The 19,440-nt window shown below is 35.9% G+C and overlaps 1 protein-coding gene across 1 annotated transcript in view; it reads right to left on the minus strand.

The window, feature by feature from the left end:
- Window positions 1-541: 541 nt before the first annotated feature.
- Window positions 542-19,440, minus strand: part of LOC149576737 (single myb histone 4-like) — a 29,673-nt gene continuing 10,774 nt past the window's right edge. Inside the window, exons 3-6 of the mRNA XM_089819421.1 lie at window positions 19,165-19,249; window positions 7,511-7,594; window positions 1,161-1,437; window positions 542-1,068 (exon numbers count right to left, since the gene is read on the minus strand). Of these exons, the coding sequence (XP_089675547.1) occupies window positions 1,037-1,068; window positions 1,161-1,437; window positions 7,511-7,594; window positions 19,165-19,249 (478 nt within the window). The 3' untranslated portion in view covers window positions 542-1,036. The remainder of the gene's footprint in view (window positions 1,069-1,160; window positions 1,438-7,510; window positions 7,595-19,164; window positions 19,250-19,440) is intronic.

Here is a 19,440-nt window from a genome sequence, read left to right on the forward strand (position 1 = left end):
TACTAAGTCTTCAAAATGGCCCACACCAGTGATAAATCATAAGTTCATGTTGTAAGCACCTAGATGGTCTGAGTTCAACTCTTTTTCAATAAACATGCTGAAAATTAATTCCTACAAGCAGGCAGAAAGTCTGTAACATTGTTGTGGGACATATTAAAGGATAGGTAACCTGACAAAGCCAATCTTCTTTGCCTTTCACAGACTAGGTCAATCTTCAAGTAATGAGTATTTTGATTCTTTGAAGTCTTAATAATTTTGTACACTAATATAGAGCACAAACGTCTTCCTCTATTAAAAAAAAAATGTCACAAGCATAATATTTATTCTAAAATCTATAATATTATCTGGAACAAAAAGGTATTAATAGGAAACCGCTTCACAAATTCAGGAAAAATGTATCGATTGTGATAGCATTACAATAATATGGTGACAGCAATTTAATGATGATCTTAAGTCCTGACATAAGAAAGCCTCATCTTTTGGTGATGAGAGATGCAATGATTGTGATTATAGATCTTCCTCATGCAGAGAACAAGGTATGTGCATCAAATTTAAATAGTATTAAGGTTAATGTAAAAAGAATCTAGTGTTCCACAGCTGTGTCCTAAAATACTATCTTTACCTCAATAAAACAGTTCACATCTTTCAAGCACTTCTGAAGCTTTCTTGAACCCTAAAAGTGGTAGTAATTCACAAACAACTCTTCTACTGTCATCATCAAAAGTGGCCAATATACCTCCGGCTCCAACTACGACATTCCAAGAGCTGCAATGTACCATGGCACTAAGAACAAAAAGGCAGGGGGATAAAACCCTTAAAGAACAGCATCAATCCATCAAAGAATGCAAAGGACACATAACAGTGCAAGGGTGTTGCCAATTCACACCTTGCAACAGCATAGCTCTGAAGTATTCTCAAAATTACATTTTAGAGGTCAAACTCAAACCGGGTGCAAAATTCTGTACATAAATTAGATTCCTAAACTGCTTAAAATGACATTCTATCATTTGGAATCTATCCTCCAAGCCGTAGATTATCACCAAACTTCAACGGTACCATCCTGCAAGACTATTAAAATGAAAACAGAAGTGAATAAACCTTGTATGGATAACATCTTAAAATTTACATACTTTAGATAAAGCCAATTTTTTTGTTCTTACACTGCTCGAATACAATAGAGGCAGCTTGATAGAGCATATCAGACTCCTCTGCCACTCCTAAGGCGAACTCTTCCTCTTGTGCTGCTGCACCTGCCATATATATCATTTCCTCTGACTCGGCCATTTTCCTTGCAGCAGCCATGGAAGCTTCATTTATTGGATCATCCATGTAGTCACTTGTCATGTTAGAGAGTTGATATGAACTATCAGATGCAGACTCAAAAATTGCAGATTTCGCATCTGCTATAGAGGATTTAAGCTTGTAATTTTGAAGAACCTGCAGATGAACAAAAAAAATTCATAGGGACCTCTCATGACAGGCACAAAACTCTCAATATGCAGTGCCTGGCCTTGTCAATGTTTAAATGGCACAGGCCAGGTATGGAATATAAATAAATAATTCATCACGTCTCAGTATGCCCATGCTATCTTGTACCATAAGCAATACAATACAGTTACATACACAAAAAGTACTCTTTAAATTATTTGAATTTGGTTGGCTGGCTGCCACAGACCATAAATGATCTAAGAAATATCAGTTTCTTGCAGTCATGTGATAACTTTGTCACACTGTTATGCTGGTTTTTCCTTTCAGTGCCAATGTTTGTTAGGTAGATGATATTAGAGATTTCAGTGAGGTGGGTTTTTAGCACAGTAGTTACTGTGGAAGCATGACCCAGTTGCATGGACGTAAATTCCAGGATGCTTTCAAAATTTAATACACTGCAAATTTTAACAAAGTACATAGTCCCACCCCAAAAGAACTATGAAAATTTGACATAACTAAACTATCCGCAGATCAGCATGATCTAGAACCATAAATAGAATTTCAGAATTTCTCAGTATGGCCTCCCTAATGTAGTTGCTCATTTTCCTTTCTCCTGTAGGGTCCTGTTTAACAAGAAAACCAGTTTATTTCATAAAAACGATACTAACAAAAGGGACTATATATATATATATATATATATATGGGTTCCAAGGAAAATAATTTTTGCCCTATCTTTATAATTCAATAAGCCTTAGTCTGTCAGCCCTAGCTACAGGTTGTTTGCCTTTTCTTCTGTGTGTGACAGCATTTGGTGCTTGCAATTAGCAGATAGGGGGCTGTCTTGTGATCTGCATCAGCATTTCTTTCTCAAGTCTCTGTGCTGCAGGTTGGAGCAGGGTGCCGTAGAAGAGGGCATTTTCTTTCTTTTTACTGTCTTTACTCATGGAAGTGCCTGGTGCATCTGTTGATTTGCTATTTCATGATGTATTGACCGGGTTTGACCCATCCTCATCTTTGCACGAGAATGCAGGCTTCTTGCCAAATAAAGCCACGGCTCGCATGGGAATTCCTTATAGTGAGGGCTTTCGTCTTTCGATGGTTAATAATATGTCAAGAAAGAGCCAAAAGATCAGCCAGTCTTAGTCATCCAAACAAGGACTCTGTGGAGGAGGATGTCAATCACATGGCCTAGCCATGCATTAAATTTATGACTCATACTTCCCTTGCTTTTCTATAATCTTGGGTACATCAGACATGGAACACTGAGGGGAACGTGGATGTAACACTGGCAACCAAAAAAGGAAATTCATGTTGATATTTTCTTGTTCGGTGGCTAAGTAGCCTTCAGGGATGAACCTTACTTCTATAACCGGGTTGACCTGTTCATTACGCCATGGAATTCTGGCCTAAAGAGTAGCTCCTTTCAATGGTGCCGTGTTGGTGTGGCTCCCTTGGTTCACTCTAAGGTTCTGGGAAAATGGCATTTTGCACAAAATTGTTCTGCTACTTGGCAAGCCAGTAGGTCTGTTGCAATAGATGCTGGAAAAGGGTAACTTCTTATGCTAATGTGTTTGTTGAAATTGATTTAAATAATTCATTACTAGATTCTTTGGAAATCCAGCTTGAATCCTCCTCATGGATTTAGCAGCTAAATTATGAATCTCTTCCATTCCAGTGTCAGTTTAAACTTTACAACGAGAATGTGTCTTTATTCAGGAGACTAAGCATCTAGTGGATGGCATGATTAACATTACTTAAAGATTCTGGTGGAGGGACCAATGTCAGTCACTATATTGGAGCTCATGGTATTGCTGAGGGTATCACCTAGCTATGGGACCCCGACAAGGTCTCCCCTTCATGGTGGATCCATAGCAGATACTCTCTTTCCAAGGTTTCTTCTAGCTTTCAAGATGGGGAAATTATTTTATTTACCAATGTGTATACTCCCACAGATCTTCCTAGTAAAGGAAGATTTGGTCACATATCTGGTATGTTAACACCATATCCTGTTTATTTCCTTATCTTGGAGGGAGACTTTTATGTTATTGCTAGTTTAGAGGAAAAGAGGGGGAGAGTATATGGACTGGAGCCTTTTTTCTCTCTTTTTATATATACATCCTCTTTCTCAATTTGTTGGACATAAAGCCTAGTGAGGGCTTGTATACTTGGAATGACAGGAGATGTCGCTTGGATACTACTTTAGATAGGTTGGGCGAGATTTAAATTCTAACATTTGGTCAGAAAACAACTAGAGTTTTAGTCTAGAGATTCTAGATTGGATTGAGTCAGAACACTGTCCTTCAAGAAATCTAGCTATAATTTAGCAACCAGGAGAGGTTTTTAGTACGACTAGAATTGTAGCTAGAGCCCAATTTAGCAACCAAAAGTGTCGTCTTGTGGTTGCGAAAGCCCTCTCTGCAGGACACTATGATGGATTGGTGGAGACGAGGTAGGCCTGCTTATGGCACAGCTATATTCTCCTTTGTAAATGATGGCAATCCATGAAATATCAGCTAAAGAAGGCGGGACAAACAGTGCTTTGAGAACATCTTTTTGAGGCTAAGTCAACTGCTCAACATCTTGATGTCATCACTTGTCAAAATAGAGATTATGGTTATACGAAAAAGTCTTTTAGGGAAGAGATTTTGGTTATTTGCGGGAGAATTTTTAGAAACAAAAATGGGGAATTGATCGGCTCCAGGAGAGTGACAGAAACATGGCTTTCTTTGTCAAAGCCAGAAGACATGGGAATATGATCTTTATTATATTTTTTGGGCATCCAATGATCTTCTTTTCAGGATATCTCAAGGGAGGCCATTCTTACCTATCCTGCTTTATTATCAGAGGTCTCTCTCCTTGCCATGGATGGAGAAACTAATTTTGGACTGTATTCCTTATGCTCTTCTTTATCGTCTTTTTTTGACATCCAATTATACTCTTTTCAGGATATCTCAAGAGAAGCTATTCTTAACTATCCTGCCTTGTTCTCAGAAGACTCTCTGCTTACCATTGATGAATAGAAACATATTTTGGACTGTATTCCTTCATTAGTATCTAAATGAATGAGATGCTGAGTAGGCCCACTTCTTTGGATTAATTGGTGGGTGCTGTTTTTCAGATGGAGGGGAAACTTGCCAGTAAAGATGGTGTTCTGATGGAATGTTTTGAAGAGTGAAGGAAATCTACCAAATTTGATCTATTTGGATGTAGCACAAAACTCACGAAGTAACAAGCAGATCCTGAGAGCAATTATTTCCACTTTCCTTGCACTTATCCCCAAAGAAGGTGCTAACTCTTTAGATCAGACCCCATAACTTTCTGTACTATGGTGTATAAAATCATCTCTAAGGTGATTATGGAGAGGCTTAAGTCATGTCGTAATAGGAATATCTCTAATGAGAAGGGTGGATTTGTTGCTGACAAACAAATCTCAGATGGGGTGGTCATTGCTGTTGAGGTCATTCACTCTATGGCGAATTCCAAGGAGAAAGCTATGTTCATTGAATTGGACATGGCCAAAGACTCGACCAAAGCAAATGGTCACTTCTCCAAAAAATGCTCTTCACTTTTGTGTTTTGATCAAAGTAAATTGAATGGGTGATAAGCCATGTTTATTCCACTTATTATTTTGTGTAAATTAACCGCAAGTCTTCTGCCTTGCTTGGTGCTTTGATGGGCCTCAGGCAGCTTGACCATCTGCCACATGCACTCGTTCATCATCATGACTGAGGGTTTAGAAAGATTTCTAAAGTCCAAGGTGAGACAAGGTGTTATTCAGGGAGGAAATTGGGGCAATAGCCTAGCCTCCTCTTCTCACTTAGACTTAGTAGATGACACTGTTTTTGCTGGGTGTTGCATGAATTAATGTAAGTTTGGATTGGCCAACTTCAGCCAGTCTTTGGATATATGCCCGGCTGCTTCAGATCAGCAGATTAATAAGGGGAAAGTCTTCTATTTTTTTGTTCAATACCCTCCTCTCATTCAATCTAAATTTGCTAGAATCCTCATATTTCAGATCCATGTTCTCCCTTTTGTTTACTTGGGTTTCCTCTCTCTTCTGGCTCATTGACTAGGGGTACTTGTTAAATTAGTTTGTCTAAGTTCTGTGCGAGGGTTTGCCATTGAACTCTCAGGTTGATTCCTTTTGCAAGAAGAGTGATGTCTTTTAATTCTATTGTTGAAGAGCTCCTATTTGCAGAAAATTGGTGCAAGTTGCTCCTTTAAGCTTCTTTAGAGAGTTGGATTATCTCTCACTAAGCAATTCTTACGGGCTGGCAATTTGGAACCATTGAAGTGGTGTCTTGTTAAGTGGGCAAGTATCTGTAGACCAAACCAAGCTGATGCAGTTGGTCTGTGGCAAGCTATCCTCCACTGGGCAGGCTTTGGCTACTAAGTTTGATGCTCTAATCAGGATCAACCTTGGGCCAAGATCCTATCCTCAAAGTATCTCAAGGGTGTAGCAAGTGGAGATGTACTCAGGCTCTAACTATCAGTTAAGGGCTCTATGTTTTTGGGCACCCTTACGTAGAGGGTCAAGTTAACTAAGCAGACGTTCTAGATTCATCATACGGGTCTAGATGCTCTTTTTTGGTATAATTATTGGGATGGGCTCCCCCCCCCATCATGTCTGTCTGCCCGCACTTAAGGCTCTTTGTCATAGCTTCTTGGAGGCAGGTTGGACTTGGGTAGAGGACTTCAAAGTTACTGAAAGCTTCGGATAGGTGATGTGTTTAAATGGAAGGAATCTTTTGGGTGACCACTGCAAGGCTCTGTGGAAGATCGAGCAGAATTATCTCGGATTTTAGCAGGTAGGTCCTGCAGTTCTTTGACAGGTTCTAGCTTTGGGTGCTGATCCTAGACGGGCATTCATGCATTCATCTGAAAGCAAGTCTGCATTCATGCTCCTGTTGCTCGGTTGACTTCTGGAGGACTATGGGAAAATCTCCTACTCAAGCATTCTTTCTGCAGGTGGTCTGGCACATCAAGTCCTCTTGCATCCATTGACACATTTGGTGTGAAGGAACCACCAAAATCTTGAGAGAAAGACTTCGGTTGTTCAACAGATTTGGCTGAGGATTTTATGTATAATTCAAGTGTCTTCTAATATTAAATGCGAGGTGTTATCCCCTCGGATAAACAAGTGAGATAATTCAAGAGTCTTCTAATATTAAACGTGAGATGTTTATCCCCTTGGACACAAGTGAGATGGAAGTGATGCAAAACTTAGGTGTTGATGTTAATGATTTGAGGTGCTCTACAAGGAGGAAATGTATAACAATATGTAAACCCAGCAGGAGGATCCATGGTCTCCTCATGCAGTTGTTTCAAGACTAATGCTGATGGTTCTTCAACAGAAGAACAAGGCCATCAGGCTGACACTCTTATGTAAGCCCTTGTTATGTTTATTTCTCTTGAAAGGGATGGGCCCTTGGCCATCAGACGGGCAATCTTATCAAGATATTCTGATCAGTAATGAAAAAGAACTTGAGGATGAGAATTGGCAGTTGGCTTCAATGGTTCAACAGAATCTAAGGCTGAGTATCTCAATGGAGTTTGTTTCCTTTTTCCATATACTGAGGGAGATGAATAGGTCGGCTGATTGTCTGGCTAAATGGGCTTTAGAGCATTTTCACGATTAGAATATTAATGATTGGGAGCATTTGTCTCCTGAGTATTCCAAATGTTTAATTTGATTCCTGAGGATTTGCCTGTCTAATGGAGTGTTTTGTTTGGGTGTGCTGGTGGTTCCAGTTTTTTTAGCCATTTGGAGCAATTGGGGATCTTTTATTTGGCATCGTCAGCTGTTTGTTTAATTTGTGTTGATGGCTCTTGCATGCCAAGTTCTCCTGTGAGTTTGGGGCTCGGTGGCTCACTTGTGGGTTTATTTAATGGACTGGCCAGTAACATTTGCTTCTTTGATTAAATTATTTTTACATCTTTATCCCAAAAACAAGTCCAATAAACCAGAAAAAGTGTCTTGATTGATGACACTAAAAGGTAACAATATTCTCTTATAATAATTCTTGACACATATTGTGGGGCCAAAAATAAGTAAATAAAAAATATTCTTTAAGGTACCAACCTTAACAATTTTATCCTGTGTAACCAATCGCTTTAGCTTTGAACTCAATTGTCGCCTGAAATTTGGAGGCACTTCATGTTGTTGCTGGCAAAATATTTAATAAAATATCAAAACAAAGAGTAACAAGAATTGTGCCAAATGTGTTCAAACCTATGAATACAATAATACACTAATTATGTAATCATGACACAGAACCATCTAGAATACATCCAAAAAAACACATATAACAAAAACTATCTGATGGAATAACAATTAAATACTTAGATGTTCCCTCATCCCACGGCAATAAACACATGGTTTTGTGCAAGCTGTGAATTCATGTGCTGAAATTTACTTTTAGCGATGGGGAAGACGTGAAGTGATTTATATTTCTAATCCGAGTCATTAACAGTTGTAATAGGCAACACTCCACTGCCGGATCTTTCACACTTAAGAAAGAATAAGAATAAAATATGCAAACAAACATGGATTGACTTTAATTTACATAAATATTGCATAATGACAAACATCTATGTTGCTGAATCAAGTATGGGTACCAGTACAATCACATGGTTCAATATACCAATACAGAATTTTTGGGGGTGTGGGTGCATTGGGTGCATCCAAACCCAAAAATATATATATATATATAATAGTATACATAAATATAGAGTCAGATAGAATATACATAATCATATATAATTATTATATTTTTTTATGTTACAATATAGTTTATACTGTATATTATATTGTATTTAATATTAATATTTCAATTTGTCAATAGTGACAAGTTGTGATGGTCAAATTGTTTTTCTTTTTGACCGGTAAACTAATAGATTATATTGTATTGATATCAAAAAGAGAGATTACACGAGTTGCTTGCCGCAAGGGCACCATCCAGCCTGGAACTAGCCCAAAACACACCATGCCACAATCTAAATCCAAATACAGACTCCTGATATTACATCGACATCACAAGCCATACTGGCCAAAATGTGATAAAACGTGACAGAAAACTGGAAACAAGCACCCACACCCACAAAAGAGACCAACACATGCAATCATTTGAACCAATTTGCAGCATCTTCTCGAGAAAAATTGGGAGGCCAACACCCAGCATAGGCTTTGTCTTCCTCCCACAACCTCTTGCCTGAATGAACGACTCTGCCCATTCCTCCAACAGCAATACATCAACCCCAGACCGCTCGACGTCCTGTTCCACAGGCTCGCCACCCCATACCGTGCCTGACCCACATGCCATCTTGGATGGAAGCTGACAACATATCAGAGGGCGCCCAAAATCATCCAAAGGGGCATTAGATTTTACAGCTTGCGGAAACATGGCTCAGCCCCAAGGCCATGGGCCTGAATCAATGAATGAGGAAAGGATGTGAGCCTCCACCATTCAGTACGTGCCACCAGAAAATGGACCTCCGGAAGGTCAGCTGTAGACCAAATCAGGAGGGGCTGAAGTTCATCCAGGCCACCACAAATCATGTGCCATCATGGTTTATATCCCATTGGGATGAGGTCCCCCATTTGTGGCCTCTACGGTTCACAGCTCTGGGTCAAAGTGTTCACCACTCTTTAGAAAAAATATTAATATTTCAATTTAGTCATACAGACGAAATATTTAAAAATAATAATTTGTAAAATCACATAATTTAATATATTTTAGAAAATTGTATATACTACTATATAATTATATTTTTATTCAGTAATATACATAAATTATATGTATTTATGTACACGTAATAGTTAATGAGTTAATGATAATATATTCAATAAAGTATATTAAATATACTCATCAAAGTATCCATACAAGATATCTGCGCATTGCATTCATCGAAGTCCCATATAATGCCAATGGTATAATTTGCAGAGACCATTCATCAAAGTATAATACAATTGGTTATCGACAATTTTAATGAGTCACTTCAGCCATGTTTGAACAGTCCATCATAGTTCATACAAGATCATTAGGAATAAAACCCTAATCCATATATTGAAATATTGCAGATCTATCTGCAATATTTCAACTTATCGTGCACAGTTTCATGTATCGACAAACTGTATCAAGTTCTTGTGCAGAGAAGTTTTAAAATATTGTTGATAGTTTTGGAAGTTATCGGCGATAAATCGCCAATTTATTGCCTGTGGTTTCAGTATAGACTGCTGTGACAACCTAATAAAGAGCAAAACGTATTTTTTTGTTTGGAAAAACAAGAAGGGAAAGGAGAGACAGGGTTTGGAGGAGAAAGGAGGTCATTTGCTGTGCTCTAGAGTGATTTCTTGTGGATTTGAAGACAATTTGCTTACAGTTTTACAAAGACAATTTACTATTTTTAGTTTGCTTCAAAGTTCAAGCATTCAATGTATTGGCTATGAGCCATCAGCATTCCACACAAGGATGTGATTTTGTACATTATTCACATTATATATGTATATATATGTATATATATGTATATATACTTTCCACATGAGGATGTGATTTTGTATACTATTTGCATTATATACATATTACTCGTATGGAATGTTGATGGCTCATAGCCATACATTGATTTCAACTTGTTTGTTTTGTTTACTCATTTACTGACTCAGTAGAGGCATCTCCTTAATGAATTTGCAAAAAAAATGCATTTCTAAATAAATTTAAGCAATTTTTAAGCACCTGTTGAGAAGTTTCTGGCTTATCTCCTGATATTTTCAATCTCTTGTTTTTTTGCCCTCGGCCACAAATTGCTGATAACAATAATTTGAACTATGCCCTAATCATTGGTATGGATTTAATGACCTCGGTATAAAACTGTAACTGATAGCTCTATTGCCTTAGGCCCAAGATGATAGATATCCTATGAACTGACCTACATATCTCATTTCAGATATGCACCTTATTGCTTCTATAGGGCAAAAAGAATATAATAAAAAAGCCCAAAATCATGTTTGTGGATAGAAATGTTAGAAATTCAATCTGGAATCACCATGTCATCACTGAAGATGGCCAAGTTCACCACGTGAAATTCACAAATGTTTGATGCTGTAGACTTTGAACCCTGGTCAAATCTATAGGAGATTTGAACACTGATCTGATTCTATATTAAGATACCATTATAATATTTAGTTTATAATAGTCATTTAAATGGTTTAATGAGTTTTTATTGACTTTCTATTTTGTTAGTCAATATTTAGGATCTTTCTATACTGTCTTTGGTTCTCAATTGTTTCTGTTATAAGAATGATCTTCTATAATTTCTTATACAAGGAGTATTCCTCTCCTTTGTTTATTGAATAACAATCAAATCATTTTATGATATCAGAGCATGGGTTCCCTTCTAGAAAATTTATTTTATAAATAATAATTCTGGTCTTTACCTAAAACTTTTGAGGAAATGTTTAGAAGCTTTTTGCTCGATATTTTTAAGAACAAAATTGTGGGTTGTGTCTGTAGAATTGAGGACTTTGATTGACAAAAGTTTTTGGTTGATTTTACTGAATAAATTGAGGGTTTCAAGAGTTGCAGTTTGAGTGAGGGTTTGCCTTCTACTAGAGCACATAACGGGTTTTTTTCACTGTAGTTTATGTTTTTCCTGTTCACATGACTGTACCTGCAAATGGTTTTTTGATTGTTTTTTCTTTAAAAAGGCATTTTTTGTTCGTTAGTGCAATTTTCTGCACCCATCGATATGTTCTTAGGCCTCGTGACATCTTTGAAATGATCGCGCCTAGTGTTTTTTCTGTGCTAACTGCACGATCTCTCCGTGTCCGGGCATCGGCAGTTTTAACCACACCACAATATTAAATTTCCAGTCCATGATAATTGTAAATGGTGCTTCTTGCTTCAACAGTGAGCAATTTTCTAACATCAACTTTTCAAATCACACTCTGAGATCCATCATCAAGATGAATAAGAGAGCATAAAGAGAAGAGTGTGATTTGAAACGTTGATGCTATAAAATCTCACAGTTGAAGCCAGAAGCATCATTTATAAAGTTTTTACTGCATGTCAAGTGCATGCAACTGGATCTTTCATTTTCTGCAGCTCTTAGTGGAAAATGTGGCAGGTTGTGGTATTTTTTCTAAAGAACCAGCAGCATTTTTATGACCCTCTGTCTGCTCATCAGTTTGCTCACAGCAGCTAGGGTTTCTGCACTTTGGCTTGAAGATCTTGTCAACCCTTTGTCACCCGCCATCTTTCTTTTATCTTAATGAACATTTTGGCTTGAAGATCTTGTCAACCCTTTGTCACCCGCCATCTTTCTTTTATCTTAATGCACATTTTTTTCAAACAAAAGGACATGGTATTTTCCGTGCTTTTAGCAGTTGTTTTTAATCATGGTTTTCTTTCCCTCTTGTAGCAATCAACCCTCTATTTTTGTGTGCCTACGGATTCTAGGGCACACATGGTATTCTTGTCCAAAAGCTTCTGATTCATCTAGAGTATTTTTTGCAGAAAGAAAGGGTTATTTGCCTTGAGTTTGCTTCTTTTTTGGGGAAAACAATTGAGGTTTCTGCAAATTACTTCACCATAATTTACCCAAAAAACAAAGTTTCCAACAATCTGCAAGGGTTTTCTATTCCTGTAATGGGTTGCTGTTCTTTTGACAATTTTCATAACATCATCGTTTCTTGCACCTGGTTTTGAGCTGCACCCAGGGTTTCTAGGGTGCACAATGTTCTTCTGCAATTGCTTTTGATATTTTATGCCAAAAATTCATGGCTATTGCTGGTTTTTAAATGTTTGGCAATGGGTTTTCAAATATCAAAACCATGAAGGTTTTATAACAATTTTTTCAGAAATCGTGAATGTTAAAAATTTTGCACTTGCAGTTTTCTGCCAAATTTAATCAACAAATATCAAAAGTATATAAGAAGCTAAATTTTTCTTTTTTTTCATGCCTCTAGATAGCAGAAGTGATGACTTCATTGTCCAACATCAGTGGCAAGAAGAAAACATGGATCAATGAGTTTGACACAAAAACTACACAATTAAACCCGGATAGCAGTATCGCAAGAAGAAAACCATCACAGTTGGTATCGAAGATCATGGGTTGTATCAGCTACTTGTATAAAATTTCACAACAAATGTTATAGTTAGTAGAATGACCCTTATGGGAGGGTATAAGAGTTTTATAGTAACGTTTAGCTTATAAAGGTCATCTTAGTCATTTAATTAGTTTTTAGTAAACTTCTGTTCTCTCAGTCAATCAGCCTGCATTTAGTATCTTTCTATTTTGTCTGCAGTTTCCAATTGTTTCTGTTATGGAAATATCTTCTGTAATTGCTAGTACAAGCACTATTCCTCTCTTTTGTTTATTAAATAACAATCAATTATGATTGTGATGTGAATATCAGGATTTAACTGTGTGATTTTGAGTCAAACTCGATGACCCATGTTTCATGAGTAGTGATTCAACATGAATCCATCTCTCATGAGAATAAATGGAACACTTAGCACTCATTGGATCTAGGTGATGCTCACAGGGGTGAAGCACCGGGACTTCCCGGGAGGTCACCCATCCCAGTACTACTCCAGCCTGAGCGCGCTTAACTACGGAGTTTCCTCCACAGTTAAACCCAAAGCTTGCAACCCCATTTGCAAAACCTTCACCAAGTGTTGTGCCTTATGAACCATTCATTAGAAAGCCCCTTAAGCTCATCAATTGATAAGTAGGAGATGATTTCCACAGCTAGTCAAATTGTGATGTGAATATCAGGATTTAACTGTGTGATTTTGAGTCAAACTCGATGACCCATGTTTCATGAGTAGTGATTCAACATGAATCCATCTGTCATGAGAATAAATGGAACACTTAGCACTCATTGGATCTAGGTGATGCTCACAAGGGTGAAGTACCGGGACTTCCCGGAAGGTCACCCATCTCAGTACTACTCCAGCCTGAGCGCGCTTAACTACGGAGTTTCCTCCACAGTTAAACCCAAAGCTTGCAACCCCATTTGCAAAACCTTCACCAAGTGTTGTGCCTTATGAACCATTCATTAGAAAGCCCCTTAAGCTCATCAATTGATAAGTAGGAGATGATTTCCACATCTAGTCAAATTGTGATGTGAATATCAAGATTTAACTGTGTGATTTTGAGTCAAACTCAATGACCCATGTTTCATGAGTAGTGATTCAACATGAATCCATCTCTCATGAGAATAAATGGAACACTTAGCACTCATTGGATCTAGGTGATGCTCACAGGGGTGAAGCACCGGGACTTCCCGGGAGGTCACCCATCCCAGTACCACTCCAGCCTGAGCGCGCTTAACTACGGAGTTTCCTCTACAGTTAAACCCAAAGCTTGCAACCCCATTTACAAAACCTTCACCAAGTGTTGTGCCTTATGAACCATTCATTAGAAAGCCCCTTAAGCTCATCAATTGATAAGTAAGAGATGATTTCCATAGCTAGTCAAATTGTGATGTGAATATCAGGATTTAACTTTGTGATTTTGAGTCAAACTCGATGACCCAGGTTTCATGAGTAGTGATTCAACATGAATCCATCTCTCATGAGAATAAATGGAACACTTAGCACTCATTGGATCTAGGTGATGCTCACAGGGGTGAAGCACCGAGACTTCCCGGGAGGTCACCCATCCCAGTACTACTCCAGACTGAGTGCGCTTAACTACAGAGTTTCCTACTTATCAATTGATGAGCTTAAGGGGCTTTCTAATGAATGGTTCATAAGGCACAACACTTGGTGAAGGTTTTGCAAATGGGGTTGCAAGCTTTGGGTTTAACTGTGGAGGAAACTCCGTAGTTAAGCGCGCTCAGGCTGGAGTAGTACTGGGATGGGTGACCTCTTGGGAAGTCCCGATGCTTCACCCCTGTGGGCATCAATCACCTAGATCCAATGAGTGCTAAGTGTTCCATTTATTCTCATGACAGATGGATTCATGTTGAATCACTACTCATGAAACATGGGTCATCGAGTTTGACTCAAAATCACACAGTTAAATCCTGATATTCACATCACAATTTGACTAGCTGTGGAAATCATCTCCTACTTATCAATTGATGAGCTTAAGGGACTTTCTAATGAATGGTTCATAAGGCACACCACTTGGTGAAGGTTTTGCAAATGGGGTTGCAAGCTTTGGGTTTAACTGTGGAGGAAACTCCGTAGTTAAGCGCGCTCAGGCTGGAGTAGTACTGGGATGGGTGACCTCCCGGGAAGTCCCGGTGTTTCACCCCTGTGAGCATCACCTAGATCCAATGAGTGCTAAGTGCTCCATTTATTCTCATGAGAGATGGATTCATGTTGAATCACTACTCATGAAACAATGGTCATCGAGTTTGACTCAAAATCACATAGTTAAACCCTGATATTCACATCACAATTTGACTAGCTGTGGAAATCATCTCCTACTTATCAATCAATTATGATTTCATTATGAGATGTTTCTGACCTGAAATCAGTCTGTATATGTGCCAATTCAGCAGCCTAGCCAAATGTTATTACGTTCCTAATGTTCTTTTTAAAATAACAAACTAAATACTATATCATACAAAATGTAAATTAAATTCATAAATTTTATATTAATGCCCCAAAGGATTAAATTACTTCAAATTTGTAGATGAGATGTGAACAAAACAGAAAATCCAGGTACTCCCTATACACAATGGTTTGAGCTCATGGAAGAACAGAGGGAAAAAAAACAACAAATCAATGATGATGTTTTGCCAAATTTTATAGGAGTTGCAGACACACATTCTGGTATCTCCTATCCAATTATTAAGATCAATACAGAGAACAAAAGTACATACACCACCAAATTATATCATAATTAGCAACCTCAGCCAAAAGCAACATAGGTTTATCCTGAAAACTTTTATTACAGATTTTCATTGAATCTTCCCTTGATTATGAAGAATAAGGCTTGAATAAGAATTAATCAGATTATTTTTTATGACATTGCAGGAATGAGTTGTGATTTTGCAATCTTTTGACTTTGCAAGAAAGAAACACGAGAGGCTTTCCTCTAGCATTCAGTTTGGTTGCATTGCATTTCTAGGTTTCTGGGTTTTCACAGCTCACATGTCCAAGTAAACAGGAAACTAGTATCTTAGAGTTCTCTCAAATTTTCGATATTCCACTAACTATGAGGCCTGGCTTTATATTCATTCTTTATTATATCAATTGTGATTTAGATACTTTCCAGTTTCCACTGACAATCTCACCATTTTAGCTCTTCACTGGACTTTATTAAGGAAAAACTCAACTCTGACCCAATTTTATGATTACAGGCTAACATCAGACCAGAGAGAGCTATTTAAGTACTTAACTCTTTTCTTCTAACTGCCAATAACTTTTATAACTTAAATGATTTTATAAATCCTATCTCAGAGTAAGTGCTGTATGTCGTACAACTAGAAGACACATATCTAAACATAGCAAGAGGCAAACAGACTAGCTTGTCTGAGCCCTCAGGGACCAACCTGGAACCCTGAATCCCATGATCAAAATGCAACAAGGCACCAACTTTTCAGCTTGTAGCAAGCACAGTATAGGCTAGTTACTTGAACAGAAGAATTGAAACTAACAATTCAAAAATGTCACTCTGAGTTTGGTAGACATGATGAAGGTCGATATCTCTTCTATTGAAAGTTCCCACCTTCTAGTTTTTATGAAGACCATATCAACAGTGACATTGACATTGATTTAGCAAGATTGCATCACCAAGGCAAATATATGATACCACTTGCTTATTAATGCAATCAGATTTCCACAATCCATAGTAGTTATTACTTAGTTTCTGGATTAGATTGTGTAATGATTTTTGCCATCAACATTTTGAATCACACTAGGTGATCCATCATCAGGATGAAAGAGCAAGAGATGTAAAACAGTGTAAGTTACAGATTTAGCAAAGACTCACCATATAAAGGAGACCAGGGGGAAGGGATTGCACAAACCCCAAGGCAAGAGAAACAATATAAACCTAAAAATAAAAATAAAACAAAAACAATTGGGGTGAGTGACTAAACCAAAACACAACTCACAAAGCAAGTAAAAAGGTGAAGGTAAGACTAAAAAGGAGAGAAAAAACAAAAAAAAACCAAGAACCAATCTAGATCCTGCTGAAGTAAGCAAATAGATTAAGAAGGTGAAAAAGAATATAAATAACCTATATATATTATAAGTATATAAATATAACATATAAAACTATAGAATATTACATATATAAATATATATATATGTGTGTGTGTGTGTGTGTGTGTGTGTGTATCTAATATGTACATATTTATGATATATAATCTATATATGTGTGCTACACATGTTACATATATATAAACATATTATATATATATGCTGATATATATATATAATATGTCTATATTTATGATAAATACTTTTTTATCAATATGTAATACACGTAGTATATATATATATATATATATATATAAGCAAATTGTACTATTATATAAGCAATTAATATGCAATACAAAAAATACACATATATGATATATATTTATCTATATATATGTAATATACATATTACATATATATAGGCATAATATATATATATATATATATATATATATATATATAAAAGTCTATATTTCATATATATAAGTAATCATTATATATATGTAATATAGACATATATGTGTCATATAGATGTATACATCTAAAACAATTACATATAACTAAAATTAATATACAATATAAACCTATATATAAAATGTATATATAAGTGAATATTAAAAAATGATAAGTATAACAAGTAATTATATATATATATATATATATATATGAAATATATATGGGATCTACCAAAAATATATAAAGAAAAATGCAATGTATTTTGTGTATACTTATCATTTTTTGATACATTGCATTTTTCTTTATATATTTTTGGTAGATCCCATATATATTTCATATATATATATATATATAATTACTTGTTATACTTATCATTTTTTAATATTCACTTATATATACATTTTATATATATGTTTATATTGTATATTAATTTTAGTTATATGTAATTGTTTTAGATATATACATCTATATGACACATATATATCTATATTACATATATATAGATAAATATATATCATATATGTGTATTTTTTGTATTGCATATTAATTGCTTATATATAGTACAATTTGCTTATATATATATATATATACTACGTGTATTACATATTGATAAAAAAGTATTTATCATAAACATAGACATATTATATATATATATATATGTAACATGTGTAGCACATATATATAGATTATATATCATAAATATGTACATATATTATATATATATATAATATTCTATAGTTTTATATGTTATATTTATATACTTATAATATATATAGGTTATTTATATTCTTTTTTCACCTTCTTAATCTATTTGCTTACTTCAGCAGGATCTAGATTGGTTCTTGGTTTTTTGTTTTTTCTCTCCTTTTTAGCCTTACCTTCACCTTTTTACTTGCTTTGTGAGTTGTGTTTTGGTTTAGTCACTCACCCCAATTGTTTCTGTTTTATTTTTATTTTTAGGTTTTTATTTTTTCTCCTGCCTTGGGGTTTGTGCAATCCCTTCCCCCTAGTCTCCTTTATATGGTGAGTCTTTGCTAAATCTGTAACTTACACTGTTTTACATCTCTTGCTCTTTCATCCTGATGATGGATCACGTAGTGTGATTCGAAACGTTGATGGCAAAAATCGTTACACAATCTAATCCAGAAACTAAGTAATAAGCAATTGCTTATGACAAAGTTCTTCATTTTACCTAGTATTTGAAATTGTTGCCTTCCAAATCTCAAATATTTGCACTAGGCTCTATAAAAGATCATTTTTTTTCAAATTAGTCAACTCACATTGATTGCCAAAATGAAGCATTCAATTCCATAAATTAACCATACATAGCAATGGCTAGACATTTTGTTTCTAAATATTAAATAGCTTAACTTAGGGTTGTCACTTCAGTTAAGAATTATTATACATTTTGGGAACCATACCTTGCAGTCCCTTTCCTTTGTTGCAACAAGAATGTGATTGAAACAACTATAGTTGGAAGACCCTACAAAGAATATCAGTCTGCTTTTGGTTCCACTGCCTTCAAGATGGTTCCTCTAATTTTTTCTTTATTTTCAAACTCCCTACCCTGCAAGCTTGAGTTGTAACACTTTTCCCAACATAAATAATTAATATAAACATTTTCTGATTGGACATACTAGATCCTCCAAGGTGATCTCAAAAATAACTCAACTGGCATTCCTGTATTCAGATTTTACAATCTCTAATAACCAAACACTCAAATATTAATATGAAACCGGATTTAACTGTGTCATATTCTTTTCTATCATGACGAAAAACCTCAGTTAAATCCAGAAACATATCGATACCATTGTGCACAGTTGAAATTGCATGGCTTTAATAGACACGTATAGTTAAAAAAAAATCATGTGTTAAATAAAAATGGATACTATATGTGGAATGGTAAATTTTCAAAAACCATAAAGCAAAATCCCTTATATTGCTCATATGCTCACCTCAGTTTCACAAAAGCTAAAACATCGTTTCAAAATAGTATATAACCCATTGACAAATTTCAACTCATTACTATATTAAAAAAAACATTTACCATCAACTACAAGTAGTAATATACAATGTTATACAGACTGGAGACTATCTCAACCAGGTTTTCTCATCTAACCTCAATGTAACTAGCAATTGTAATAACATCGTTGCCATTTGGATCTTGCATAGCTGTAAGAGCTTCTACAATCATCTCTTCATACCTGCAACAAGCACATTTTTACACAAAACAAAAACAATTAAGTTGATCAACATAACTTGAAAGCATGGGTCAATGAGTTTGACTTGAAAACTACACAATTGAATCCTGATAGCAATATGAGAACAATGAAAATGATCGACATGACTAGTAGTTTGTTGCAAGAGATTATAAGAGATAAGTCGCAAGTTAAAT

Source organism: Cupressus sempervirens, chromosome 1 (genome assembly GCF_028749045.1).
Source record: "Cupressus sempervirens isolate cs-2001-9-10 chromosome 1, ASM2874904v1, whole genome shotgun sequence".
Taxonomy (NCBI): Eukaryota; Viridiplantae; Streptophyta; class Pinopsida; order Cupressales; family Cupressaceae; genus Cupressus; species Cupressus sempervirens.